We start from the raw sequence: 13,897 nt of genomic DNA, 5'->3' as shown, positions 1-13,897 counted from the left end.
TTGGACCTCAGATGAAAGTTCTGTCATTTACTGGCTCCAGGGCATTAGGCATAGTACCTAACCTTTCATTTTCTTTATAAAACAATGATAGTAATCCTAGTATACTTATAAGCAGTGGTAATTGAAAATCTTGAGAAAGTGTTTATTAAGTATTAAATTATTATTTATAAATTAAAAGAGACAATATTTTTCAATGCCTGCTATTTCTCAAGTTTGGAACCAGGAGTTTTATATTTGTTATTTTCTATCATTCTTGCAATATAATGATATTGAATTGCTCTAGATTATTCAGCGAGCGAGTGGTCCAAAACTTGAGCCTGTTCCACATTTCCATGCTTGAACTCTCTGAGTTCAAGTGAGAAAAGGAGGACATTTTAAAAAATTGGATTATGAATACCTGATTGTTGTTTACAGTTCCTCCAAAGATACAGCATGGCCCTAAACATATGAAAGTCCAGGTTGGTCAAAGAGTGGACATCCCATGCAATGTTCAAGGGACACCTCTTCCCGTGATCACCTGGCTTAAAGGTGGAAGGTCCGTGCTGGTGGATGGAGTGCAGTATGTTAACAACCCAGATGGAACTTTAAGCATAAACCAAGCCGTGCTCTCAGATGCTGGTGTATATACATGTGTCGCCACTAACGTAGCAGGCAGTGATGAAACAGAGATTATGCTACATGTCCAAGGTAACTGCTGACTTGGGAAAATGTGTGTAGGGTGCTGAACTACAAGTGATAAAGCAGGGGCTATCACCATGTATTCCAGTATCTAATACCTAGGAACCCACATTCAGGAGTATAATCTTTATCCTTTTTTATTTTTTATTAGTGTGTTGTAGTCATACATCTTAATGGAGTATAAGATGGAAGAGGCACACATGCACACATCACTCATTTAGCCCTTTCCCAGTTCTCGCCCCAATCTCTCCCCCTCCCTCCTTCTCATGTTTGGCTTAGTGATTGGCTTTGATATGCTTGTGAATGTACATTATGCACATTAGAGTATTTCCCTCTTCCTCTCTCCTATCCTCCTTAGTTAGGTCCTCTTATTTGCCCGTCTATAGTTTCTCCTTCTTCATTTGAGTTCCTCCTATGACCCTTTCTCTCCCTAGCTTCCACATATTAGGGAGAGCATTCGTTTTTTTCCTTTTTGTGACTGACTAATCTCACTTAGCATAATGTTCTCCAGTTCCATCATTTTCCTCACAAATGATATAATTTTGTTCTCCTTCATGGCTGAGTAGAATTCCATTGTGTACACATCCCATAGTTTTGTCATCCACTCATCTGTTGATGGACATGTTGGCTGATCCATAGTTTGTCAATTGTAAGGAAGGCATAGGTCCAAAACTTCAGCACAGAGGCACAGGTAAAAACTTTCCCATCAAGACCTCAAAGGCACAAAAAAATTAAAAGGTGGATCAATAACTTTTTTCTTGATGAAAGGAAAAGACTTTGAAAGATTATAACCGGGAAAGTGATATGCCTGGGTTGGCATTGTAAAAGATCATTATTTGGAGGGGAGAATGTTTTATCTAGAAAAGGTAAGGAAAATGGCTATGGAGTATTACACTAGCTCAGGCCAAAAAATAAACTGATGGTAGTTGGATTCGGGGGAAGAAGGTAAGGCACTAAAAAATAATTAGAAAAGGAAATCTTCAGAATATGAGGGTGCATTAGATGTGGAGAGTGAAAGGGGTAGAGGCTTGAGGATGGCTGCCAAGCTTCTTATGAAACTTATGGGAGGCTGGTGAGGCTGTGCAAAGAGGGTGTCCAGAGGGGTCACACTGAAGAAAGATCAGGTATGAAATGTTGCTCTGTAGACAAATTGAGTGTGAGTAATGTTTTTCATTAGAGAAGCCCACAATGAGATTTGTGTTTTAGGGAGAGTATTCTGTGAACTGTATAGAATATTAACCCAAAGGGGCACATGTTTGTTAATAGGATTCTGGTAAGAAACCTACTGAAATAGTTGTGGTAAAAGAGAGAGTAAGGGCCAGGCATGGTGGTGCACTGTTGAGGCTGAGACAGGAGGATCACACAGGTTAGAAGCCAGCCTCAGCTACTTAGTGAGGCTCTTGGCAACTTAGTGAAAACCTGTTTCCAAATAAAATAGAAATTAGGTCTGGGAGTATAGCTTGGAGGTAGAAAGCCTCTGGGTTCCACCCCAGTACCACAGAGAGAGAGAGAGAGAGAGAGAGAGAGAGAGAGAGAGAGAGAGGGAGAGGGAGAGGGAGAGGGAGAGGGAGGAGGGAGGGGGAGGGGGAGGGGGAGGGGGAGGGGGAGGGGGAGGGGGAGGGGGAGGGGATTTGAAATAATCAGAGATCTTAGAGATAGAGGAAAAGAAAAGATATACTGATGTGAACACATATGGTACTATACATTAGGCGGATAAGAGGGGAGGAGGGATAGAAAAAGACAGGGTGTGACTGGTGGGCGTTAGTGCCACCTTAACCACAGGAATGAGGGAATCAGCACAGGAAGATGAGAGGCAAAATATGATTTTCTTTGGGGAGTCTTGAGTTTTAGGTCCTTGGATCATATCTAGGGAGAAAAATCAGGCAGTTGGAATATGAGTCATAATTAAAGAAGAACCAGGAGAGATCACAGTTCATCAATGCCTGTGGTTGGTGATGTCTCTAGAGTTTGAAACTGTCCAAGGGAAGCCTGTAATAATGTATTAATTTTTCTAACAGAGCCACCTACAGTGGGAGATCTAGAGCCTCCTTTTAACACTCCATTCCAAGAAAGACTGGCCAATCAACGCATTGCATTTCCATGTCCTGCCAAAGGTATGTGAAACTCGGAGATACAGGCTTTAACATGAGACTGTATCCTTCCAGAATCCTGTATTGCACCCAAAGCACAATCTTTATAAAATTCCACTTGTCAATCCACTTGTCAATTCAATTTAAGCAAATTAGAAATCATTTCCTCTTTCAAATGACAACTTTTTGAATAAGTATTTTTTCCCTCTCAGATATTTTCTTTCTTTAGATGGGAAGATCTTCCATTGTTTCAACTGGCCTAATCTGTTTTTCAGATAGATCATGCCCATCCTATTATTTCGAACATCATTCTTTTCTAGCAAGATTTTAAAATGCAACAGCTAAGCTGGGCATAGTGGTGTACACCTGTAATCCCAGAACTTGGGAGGCTGAAACATGAGAAGTGCAGATTTCAGAAGAGCCTCAGCAGTTTAGTGAAACTTTCAGAAACCTAGTGAGACTCTGTTTCAAAATAAAAACTAGCCAGGTGTGGTGGCAAAAGCTTGTAATCCCTGTGCTTGGGAGGCAGAGACAGGAGGATCGCGCAGGTTCGAAGCCAGCCACGCTGGCTTAAGAGACCCTGTTTCCAAATAAAAATAGGTCTGGAAGTGTAGCCTGGAGGTAGAAGGTTTCCAGGAACCCCAGTACCACCAAAACAAATAAAAAATAAATAAAAATAAAAACTAAAGTAGGACTGGGACTGTAGCTCAGAGGTATAACACCTCTGGGTCCAATCCCCTATATTACACACACACACACACACACACACACACACACACACACACACACGTACACACACGTACACACAATAGCTAGAGCTATTCAGAATATCTCAGAATTATCTCAACTAGTCAAGGGTATAAGCCCCTTTCTTTTATTCCAGATACTTGCCTATAAACCTTTTTTCTTTAATCTACTCTTGATTAGTAATTCTGGGACCAGCTTTTAACTTGCCTAAGCTCTTCTCTGCCCTGAACTTTTGGGCTTTCCACACTACCATGTTTCCTGGCAGGAAACTGCTAGCATTTCTCCTGGGGGGAACGTGAAAGGCGTGTTATCACCCTTGACCCTGGATGCCAAGTAAGGTGGTTAAGGACATCCTCTCTTTGACATATGCATTCATCTGCAGTAATTCAGTCTAGATTGGCAGCAGTACTGGCACAGCCCAAGTCATGCTCTGTTCAGAACCTCCTGCAGGGCTCCCGGGGGCCGGTACCATGATTAGTAACTTTTAGCCATGGTTCCTGGAGGCAACAGCAGGTCAAGGCCCTAGTTGCTGTCTTTGTTTATGCAGCAAGTTTTGCAGCTCTCAATAGTACCTGTCACAAATGGGTACTCCAGTTTTTACTAATATTAAAAGAAAGATAACTTTAATAAGGGTTGCAGGGATCTGAATAGTTATCAACAACTCTACTCACAACCAATGAGAATCAGGGTGGTGATGCTTAGAGAGCTTTCTCTACAAGAGCATGGGTTCAGGTTGGTACTGTGGGCACTCAGGCTGCTGGACCCTGATGATCCTGGTTCTCCATCCAACCCTTCACTGCCAAGAGGGTTTCTTAGTTTTGACTTTCCTGTTGCCCTTTGAAAAACTATCTTTTTCTAGCTCCTCATTTTCACCTGGAATATAATTATAAACATAATTAACATAATGATAGCATATATGGTATAATATATCATATATATTAATATAAATATAAAATAATTAATACATTTATAAAGTAGTCAGAGGCCTTTTCATTATCTTTTGCCATGAATTTAATTTTTTTTTCCAGTGGTACTGGGGTTCCTGGAAACCCTTCTACCTCCGGGCTACACTTCCAGACCTATTTTTATACTTTTTTATTTGGAAACAGGGTCTCATAAGCCAGAGTGGCTGGCTTCGAACCTGCATGGTCCTCCTGTCTCTGCCTCCCAAGCCGGGGATCACAAGCGTGCGCCACCACGCCCGGCACATCTTGATCACGGCAATTCTACCATTCCTAAACTTCTTTTATTTGTCCAGTTACTTTTAGTTTATTCACTCAGCAAATATTAAGTAAAGGGCCTGATTGAACTGTCAATTTCATCTTGATCCTGGCAATTCTGCCATTGCTAGGTTAAAGATAATTCGATTTCTCTCTTTTATTTGTCTGCTTATTTTTAATTTGTTCATTCAACAAGAATTACTTAAGAAGCCTGATTGAAGTCCATAAAGAAATAAGAAGAATGAAATGAAAGATTATAAACCCCTTTTTCCCTGAGAACACAGACAAGAGGACTGGAATCTATCAGTTTTATCTTCTTTTTATATCAGTCAGAATTTTACAATGAGCACAACTAAATAGGCCAGTCTTTTGCTTTATTTTTCTCCATCACTATAATATTTACAGCCACTTTTATAAGGACTCAATTTTGAGGTTAGCCTCTACAACACTTTCTATGTATTCCTTCCATTTTTTTTACTTATAATGATTTATATGACCATCTTTTAATATGTTTATTACTTTTAATTTACTAACAGTATCTTTTAGAATTATATCAATTTATTTAATGTGCATTCTTTTATCTTATGGGGATTAAGAAAATTTTTGAAGTGTTCTGAAGACTTCCTGGCACATTGCTTGAGAAATAAACACATTTTAATACAGAATTAATGTTTGTTTATTTCCAGTATTCCTTCTTGCTCTATTAAACACTCTAATATAGTTTTTCGTTCCTCATGAGCACATCGCCTCCATGAAAGAGATTTACCTCACTGCTTTCTTCGCTTCCTTTTCAAAAATTAAGCTAGTGTAGCGCTGCGTGGTGGCACACATCTGTAATCTCAGTGCTTGGGAGGCTGAGGCAGGAGTATCACAGGTTCTAGGATAGCATCATCAATTTAGTGAGACCTTCAGCAACTTAGTGAGACCCCCTTTCAAAATATAAAATAAAATAGGGCTGGTGGTGTAACTAGGAGGTAGAATGCCCTTGAGTTTAGCTTTTGGTAAGGAGGAGGAAGAGGAGGAGGGGGGGGGATCTTGTCCCTTGTTTAACAAAGGAGATCTTGTATCAGGCCTTTAAAGCTGAATTATATGTCATTATTTCTGTACATTCTTTTGTTTGTGGCACTGAGGATTGAACTCAGGAGCATTCTGAGCTATACCCCTTGCCTTTTTTTAAGTTATTATTGATTATTTGGAAGGTTCTCACTAAGTTGCAGGTGGCCTGACTCACTAAGTAACTGAGGCTGGCCATGAACCTGTGATCCTCCTGGAATCTTTATGCACACTCTCTTTTGTGGGACAATCTTTGTGTTGTATTCATGTGACAGTATCATATTTTTGCTCCTAAACTCTCCCCATATCTAGTTAATATGATTAATACAGCCCTTCCCCACTCTAGTGGCGAACTCCCCAAGAGCCGGCTTTACGTACTATCATCTGAGTAATTCAATAAAAACAACTTTGATCAAATTCTACACCAGAACCCGTGGGTCCCCGACTGAACAGGAACTAGAGACTGTAAGGACCATAATCTCTTTCAGTTCTCAGTGCTAGGAAAACTATCTGGAATGTAGAATAGTGGCACAAATTATAGTCATAACACATTAGTTTATTTGTCCTTGATATATTTGATATTTAATAATGATTTCTAATTTTGTTGTAAAAAAAGGCCTTTATTTTTTTTTTCAGGTACTCCTAAACCAACCATCAAATGGTTACGTAATGGTAGAGAGCTGACAGGCAAGGAGCCTGGCATCTCCATCATGGAAGATGGCACATTGCTAGTTATTGCTTCTGTTACGCCGTATGACAACGGAGAGTACATCTGTGTGGCAGTCAATGAAGCTGGAGCCACAGAAAGAAAATACAATCTCAAAGTCCACGGTAAATACAGATAAAGGTTATAAACCACAGTTACACATAACTGAATAGATGGTAGTTTCCCCTTCTTGAATGTTTATATTATTTTTTCAATGTAACATTATTTATTAGTGATGTAAATAGATTTGTTTTCCAGTGAAAAACTCGTGATCTCATCGCATTTGTTTATTTTATTTAAACTTTCATGCAATTTTTGATTGTGACTTTCTGCCATTTCAAATTCAAAAAGTAGAGCAATATACAGTAAGTCCTCTGTCCTTGAGGGAGCCGTCCATTTAGCTTCTCTAGAGGTAAGAAAAGTCATCAGTCTTGTATGTCATGTTTGCTGTGATGGTGTGTGTGACTTCTCAGATACTTTAGGCTTATAGAAAGAAAAATGAACATACTATATAATATTCATCCTCTTTTTATTTAAGAAGTACACATATAGCTGCACATGGTGGCACACACCTGTAATTCCAGTACTTGGGAGGCTGAGAGAGGAGAATCACAGGTTTGAGGATAGCCTCAGCAAATGTCATGAGACTCTTATTAACCTACAGAGACCCTATTTTCAATATATATATATATATATATATATATATATATATATATACACACACACATATATACATACATACATATATATATATATACATACATACATACATACATACATACATACATATATACATAGGGCTGGGATGCAGCTCAGAGGTAGAATGCCCTGGATTCCACCCCCAGTCTGTCCCCAAAAACATACACATATAGTAGAATATTATACCCATTACTCTATACCTGGTCTATTTCACTAATATCTTGGAGATTATTCATTACTTCTAAATCTTGTGTATAGTGTCCCCACTGTATAGTTATACAATAAATTATTTAACCTTTCTCTATTAATGATGAGTATTTAGGCTGCTATTGTAAGTAACCCTTCATAAAAAAACCTTTCCCTTATACCATATTACATAAGCAAAGAGAAATGTACATTTTAAAATTTGATGAATATTGGTTTCCATAGACACTAGGAAATATTCACTTCTGTCAGCAAAGTACTGAGTCTCATATATCCTAAATTAAAAACATTTTCTTTAGTAAAGTTGAAAATGAATTATTCTCCCTTAAATTTTTTTTCTGAATTTCACTGTGAATTCAAAACCCTGAAATAAGCCAGGCGTGCTGACACACACTTGTAATCTCAGTACTTGGGAGGCTGAGACAGGTGGATCGCACAGGTTCAAAGCCAGCCTCAGCTACTCCGTGAGGCCCTCTGCAACTCAGTGACACCCTTTTTCCAAACAAAATATAAAATAGGTCTGGGAGTGTAGCCTGGGAATGTAGCACCACAAATAAACCTGAAATAATAAGCAAAAAAATTAATAGAATTTTTTTACTTACATATCCACTAATCAAAGTCTTTCATTGTATTGCTGGCAAGGATGTGGGTAACAAGAAGCATCTATACACTGTTGGTGGGGTTGTAAATTAATATAACCACTGTCGAGGTCAATGTGGAGCTTCCTCTAAACACTAAAAATGGAACCACCATATGACTCAGCCATCACACTCTTCTGTATTTAACAGAAGGAATTAAAATCAGTATACGATATCAGTACATGTATACTCTGTCTTATAGTAGCATAGTTCACAATAGCCAAATTATGGAACCAGCCTAGGTGTCCAGGAAAAGATTAACAGATTCAGGAAATCTGGTATTATACACAGTGGAGTTTTATTTGGTCATAGAGAAGGACCAAGGCATGTCCTTTGCAGGAGAGTATTCTGTTAAGTAAAATAAGCCAAACTCAGAAAGTCGAGGGCTGTATGTTTACTCTCATATGTGGAAGCGAGAAAAAAAATGGAAAAGGGAGGAAAATCTGACCAGAAGAGAAAGGAGACCAGTGAATCAGAGGCAAGGAACCAAGGAGGAGGAGGAGGAGAGGAGGTCCTGCAGAGTGAAACTGACCAGACTATGCTAAGCACACGAGCAGAATCATAACAAAGAACCTCACTATTGTCTATAATTACAGTGCACAAGTAAAAATTGACTTTATGACAGAGCACAAGCTTAATTATAACTAGCTTCTAAAGGAGTTTACAGAGAAATGTTTAAAATAACACTTACTATAAAACTCCCTAGCCGTGACTCCACTCTTTCTGCAGTTCCTCCAGTAATCAAAGACCGAGAACATGTAACCAACCTGTCCGTGTTGGTCAACCAGCCGACCAGTCTCTTCTGTGAAGTGGAAGGCACTCCATCGCCCATCATTACGTGGTACAAAGATGACATCCAGGTAAACGAGGGATGTGGACAGTTCTTTGCCTCTGTGCCTAAAATAAATTGTTCAGAAGTGAAGTTCTTAATAATAACAACATACACGTTTTACTTTTTTTTAACTATGCATTTTAATTGTGACTGGAAATAACTCTAGCCATTTTGGCTCTTAAAGGTGACTGAAAGCAGCACTGTTCAGATTGTGAACAACGGAAAGATATTAAAGCTCTTCAAAGCCGCCACTGAGGATGCAGGGAGATATTCCTGCAAAGCGATTAATATTGCAGGCACAGCTGAGAAGCACTTTAGTATCGATGTGCTAGGTAAGGAAAACATTCTTTAAAAATTATAATTTAGATACACTTCTGGCATTGTATAGAGCCAACTGTATGACACAGGAATGAGATGAGAAATAAATTGATAGAAGAGATACCATTTGTCTTACTCTATTATTTTTGTCCTTTGTATTGATTAACCATCAGCCTGTGATACAGAAAGTTTTATTACTTATAATACAGAGATGGCTTTGCGTCAAACCCCAAAGTCTCATATAGTCAAAAGCAGTACTGTTTTATAAAATAGGGAATTATAATTTTTATTAATTTCTCCAGTGAGGTGGGCAGAAAATACTTTTCTAGAAAGTAGTTGTAAAGAGAAGTAACTATGTATGTAGGTAGCTATATGATGAAGAATATAGCTCATTTATTCTGTTGGTATCTCAAAAAGCTGGTAGGCTGAACTCAAACTGGAGAAGGTAGTAAATTCCCTTTCCCTGCATCCCCATTGACTTTTTACAGTGGAATTGTCCCTGATTGTAATTAATGGAGGAGAAGTCTGAGAGTGGGTAGAAGATGCTGAGAGGGAGGAAAGGATTTTGAGAGTGTGTAGCTACCACGGTGGACCATTTTCAGTGGCAGTCATGGCTTTAAAATTTAAGAAAGTGAAATAATACTTGACATTGAAAGTTTATGCCGTGATAAAAAATGACTTTCTCATTTTTAATGTTTTTCTGGCCCAAAGAGGCGTATAATGTGTCAGCATTTAGTAGAGGTAAGAACTTGGAATGGTACAGTTTAAAAGTCATCATTCATAAAGACTAACATTTATAAACTCCTACCACATGAAAACATTTCCTCTCCTTCACCTCCTCAAAGCCTGGAGTACTATGTACTTCTCCACCTGCACACATTACCATTATAATAATTAGAATTATTATAATTTAAGTGAAGGCTGTATAAACAAATTAAGTGCTCTTTCTCATCACTAGGCCCCTGGGCATTATTTCTCTGGGCATTCATTTCTTCCTGTGACTTTCAATCCCAACTGCGTGTTGATGGCTCCCAATCTTTATCTCCAGCGCAGACTTCTCTTAGTTCTAGGCAATGATACCCGGTCTTCTCCATAGTATCTTGACTTGAATATCTTGGTCGCACATCAGTGAATTCCCTAGTGGTCTATCCAACAGGATGGTCCAAACGGACATCTCTTGTGTTGTTTTCAGATTCCCCTCATCATGACCTGCACGCACCTTCATCCATCCATGTGCTTCTTCTGGAATTTGGGGCCCATCCTTTGTGCTCTTCTCTCCCCATCTTCTGAAATCTACCTATATCCTGTTACATCTACTTCCTAAACCTGCATTAAATTACCTGCTTCTTACATTCCACTGTAAAAGTATATTATTATTATTATTATTATTATTATTATTTATTAGCTGAATTTATGTAATAAATAGCCCCCCAACTGTCCCCTCTCTCTACTCACTGCTATTCTAGTCCTTTTTGAATCAGTATCTAGTGTACTCTAAAGAGCCAAGTCTGATCACACTACCCCTCGGCCCTACTAAACCCCCTTTACTGTCTTGTCATTTTCTTAAGATGAGCACCAGACCTTTCTGTGAAGTGCGAAGGGGAGGACTTGACAATGGGGAAGTATGTAGGCGCTCTCTAGTAGGTTGATAATTCCAAGAATAAAATCTAGCACGTTCTTTTTTGATGTCAATGATCTCAGACCAGTTTACTCACAAGAGTCCTTTACAAGTGACAAAGGTAGGCCTAACCCTATGCGAGAATTTGAACAGTATAAGATTGATGTTGTGTCCTTCATTATGTAAAATATATAGCATAATAAATAATGCATCACAGTATCTGAGCTTCACTGCTCACTTCGGTTCTAAGGTGTTCTTGCACGTGAGCTTAATAGGCCTCAAAATGAATCCTACACTATCATGATTTGTGTAAGCAAATATTCTTCTAGCAAATATTTTGTGGATGTATTCCTGTTTTAAAATTAATTGAATTTCACATTTGGATTCACAGTTGTGATAACAGGTGGGATTGTTGTGTGACCTTGTATTCTGAACATTAAGATTGTATTGCAATGCTATATAAATCACTGGCTTGTCTGCCTTGCCTCCTCCAGCTCTTGTGCTAAATCCTAGATTCTCATGATGAAATATCTTTTGTTCAAGTTCCCCCCACCATAATAGGTGCCAACTCCCCAAGTGAAGTCTCAGTTGTCCTCAACCACAACACCAGCCTTGAATGCCGGGTCAAAGGCACCCCCTTTCCTGTTATCCACTGGTTCAAAGATGGCAAGTGAGTATCTATCCTGTACTTGTTGCAAGATTCCAATTAATGGGAAGCAGATGTGATCACTTTATCACAAAGAGTTTTATTATCATTATATTGAAAATTGAACCCAGGGGCATTCACACCCTGGTTCTTTTCATTTATTTATCTTGTTTTGTTTTGAAGCATGGTCTCACTAGGTTCTCGAAAATCTCACTACTTGCTGAGGCTGGCCTCAAACCTGCAATCCCCTATTTTAGCCTCCCAAGTTCTGGGATTACAGGTGTGCACCACAACCCCCGGCTACATAGAATATTATTAAGTGAGCATAAAAGAAAAACAATATTGCTCATAAAACAGTTTCAGAATGTCAATCTCTATTACATTGTACTAGTTTATTTTACCCATCGTACCTACTATTGTCTGATTTTTGCTTGACTCTGAATTTACTATTTCTCTCCAGGGAATCTGAACTTATATAGAGCAGGCCTTGGTTTTGCACGTTCCCTACTTTAATGTCTGTTAAAGAATCCCTGGATTTTGAGGGATCGAGCTACATTCCTAGCTCTCTGTAGTTGTGTTTTTGTTTTTGTTTCATGTGATACAGGGTCTTGCGAAGTCGCCCAGAGTGGCCTAAAACTTTTGTTCTTTCTGCTTCAACTTCCTGAGTGCCTGGGATTGTAGGATTGTGCCATCACACCCAACCACATGCCTACTTTTTAGAGAAGTGGCATAATCACCACCTTTAATAAATAATAGACATCCATTCTATTATGAAAACTTTTCTGGGTATCATGTATTGCTTAAATTAACACAGCTTAGCCTAAAGTTTCATATTGTAATATTAAACTCTTAAGTTTTTGTTTTGTTTTGTTTTGTTTTTTTGCGGGTCTGGGGATGGAACCCAGGGGCATTCAACCTCCAAGCTACACCCCCTGCCCTATTTTTTTATTCTTTATTTTGAAACCGGGGCCCACTGAGTTGCAGAGAGCCTCACTAAGTAGTAGCTGAGGCTGTCCGTGAACTGCGATCCTCCGGTCTCAGTCTCCCGAATGCTGGGACTACAAGTGTGCACCACCACGCCCGGCTTAAACTCTTAAGTTTTGTTTGGCCAAACAAGGATAAAAATCTTTGCCTATGCAGACCAAAAATGACAAATAAAAATATAACAAGACTGGGAGAATGAAAGAAACAAACAACAACACTATGTGGCTTCTGTTAATATTATTAAACAATTTAAGTTTGAAATGGACAAAAAAGCCTAGGCGTGGGGGCGCACGCTTGTAATCCCAGCATTTGGGAGGCAGAGACAGGAGGATCACCATTTGCAGACAGCCTCAGCTACTTAGTGAGGCCCTCTGCAACTCAATGAGACCCTGTTTCAAAAAATAGAAAAACTAAAAAATAGGGCTGGGAGTGTAGCTCGGAAGCACAATGCCCCTGGGTTCCATCCCCAGTACTGCAAAAAAAAAAAAAAAAAAAAAAAAAAGAAAGAAAGAAAGAAAGAAAAGAAAGAAAAGGAAAGAAAAAAATTTCATTTCAAAGTGATACTTATTTAACTTCCATCAATAAAGTGCTTTAACTGTTTTATTCTCCTAGTAGGAATACTAAGCAATCACATCATTGCATTTTATAATCACCTCTGATTTATATTTTAGCCTTGTACTACTTAATGATTTTTGTTATAATTAATAAGGGAGGAAATATGGGGAAATAGAAATTGAGCCATGGAATAAAATAAAAATCTTTTCTAGGCCATTATTTTTGGGAGATCCTAACATTGAACTTTCAGACAGAGGTCAAATTCTACATCTAAAGAATTCACGGAGAAGTGACAAGGGGCGCTACCAGTGCACAGTGTCTAATGCGGCTGGCAAACAAGTCAAGGACATAAAACTCACTGTCTACGGTAAGTATGATGGCTTTTTTATGCTTCTTATTACTACCAACTCTCATTCTAAATTGAAAAACAGGGCTTACTCTGTAGCCCTTTTCTTCCATATCAAGTATTTTGGAATGCCGCCTACTTCAGGAGAAGAGCCTGTCTTCCCGTGTGTTAGGCTAGAGCATCGTGCCTAATTTTAATGCATTTTGTTCTTAAGTATGGATGCATTAAAATGGGTTAGTGATTTTTATATCATCTCACTCATAAGATCAAGAATTTCCAATGTGATTAGGATACACATAAACTACACGCCTGTCCTCGAAAGTTAAGAAAGAAGCTTTTAAGATTGCAGAGATATATGACCAATATTGACACTGAGGGCATGCCAACAGTTTAATTGTCTTATTTTCAATTCTCTGTGGCCTTTATCCTGACCACCTGCTATATTTTAAATGCCCTATGTCTGTGTTACTGTTTTCTCTCGCCTGTGTCTCTCCCAGAGATATCATGTAGCCCTGGTTTGGACTACAGTTTCAACAACCTCCAGGTGACTATCTCAGTCATTT

At 38.8% G+C, this 13,897-nt stretch overlaps 1 protein-coding gene across 1 annotated transcript in view; it reads left to right on the top strand.

Moving 5' to 3' along the window:
* HMCN1 (hemicentin 1) overlaps positions 1–13,897 on the top strand; it is a gene marked incomplete at its 3' end in the record, with an annotated part of 469,132 nt that overhangs the window by 254,413 nt on the left and 200,822 nt on the right. The window contains exons 24-30 of the mRNA XM_080699395.1: positions 415–687; positions 2,697–2,792; positions 6,425–6,619; positions 8,765–8,895; positions 9,052–9,199; positions 11,347–11,473; positions 13,201–13,355. Coding sequence (XP_080555521.1) covers positions 415–687; positions 2,697–2,792; positions 6,425–6,619; positions 8,765–8,895; positions 9,052–9,199; positions 11,347–11,473; positions 13,201–13,355 — 1,125 coding nt within the window. The remainder of the gene's footprint in view (positions 1–414; positions 688–2,696; positions 2,793–6,424; positions 6,620–8,764; positions 8,896–9,051; positions 9,200–11,346; positions 11,474–13,200; positions 13,356–13,897) is intronic.

This window comes from Muscardinus avellanarius (assembly GCF_963383645.1).
Source record: "Muscardinus avellanarius genome assembly, chromosome: 7".
NCBI lineage: Eukaryota > Metazoa > Chordata > Mammalia > Rodentia > Gliridae > Muscardinus > Muscardinus avellanarius.
Note: the sequence above shows the minus strand (reverse complement) of the source record. Positions and strands in the feature narration are given on the sequence as shown.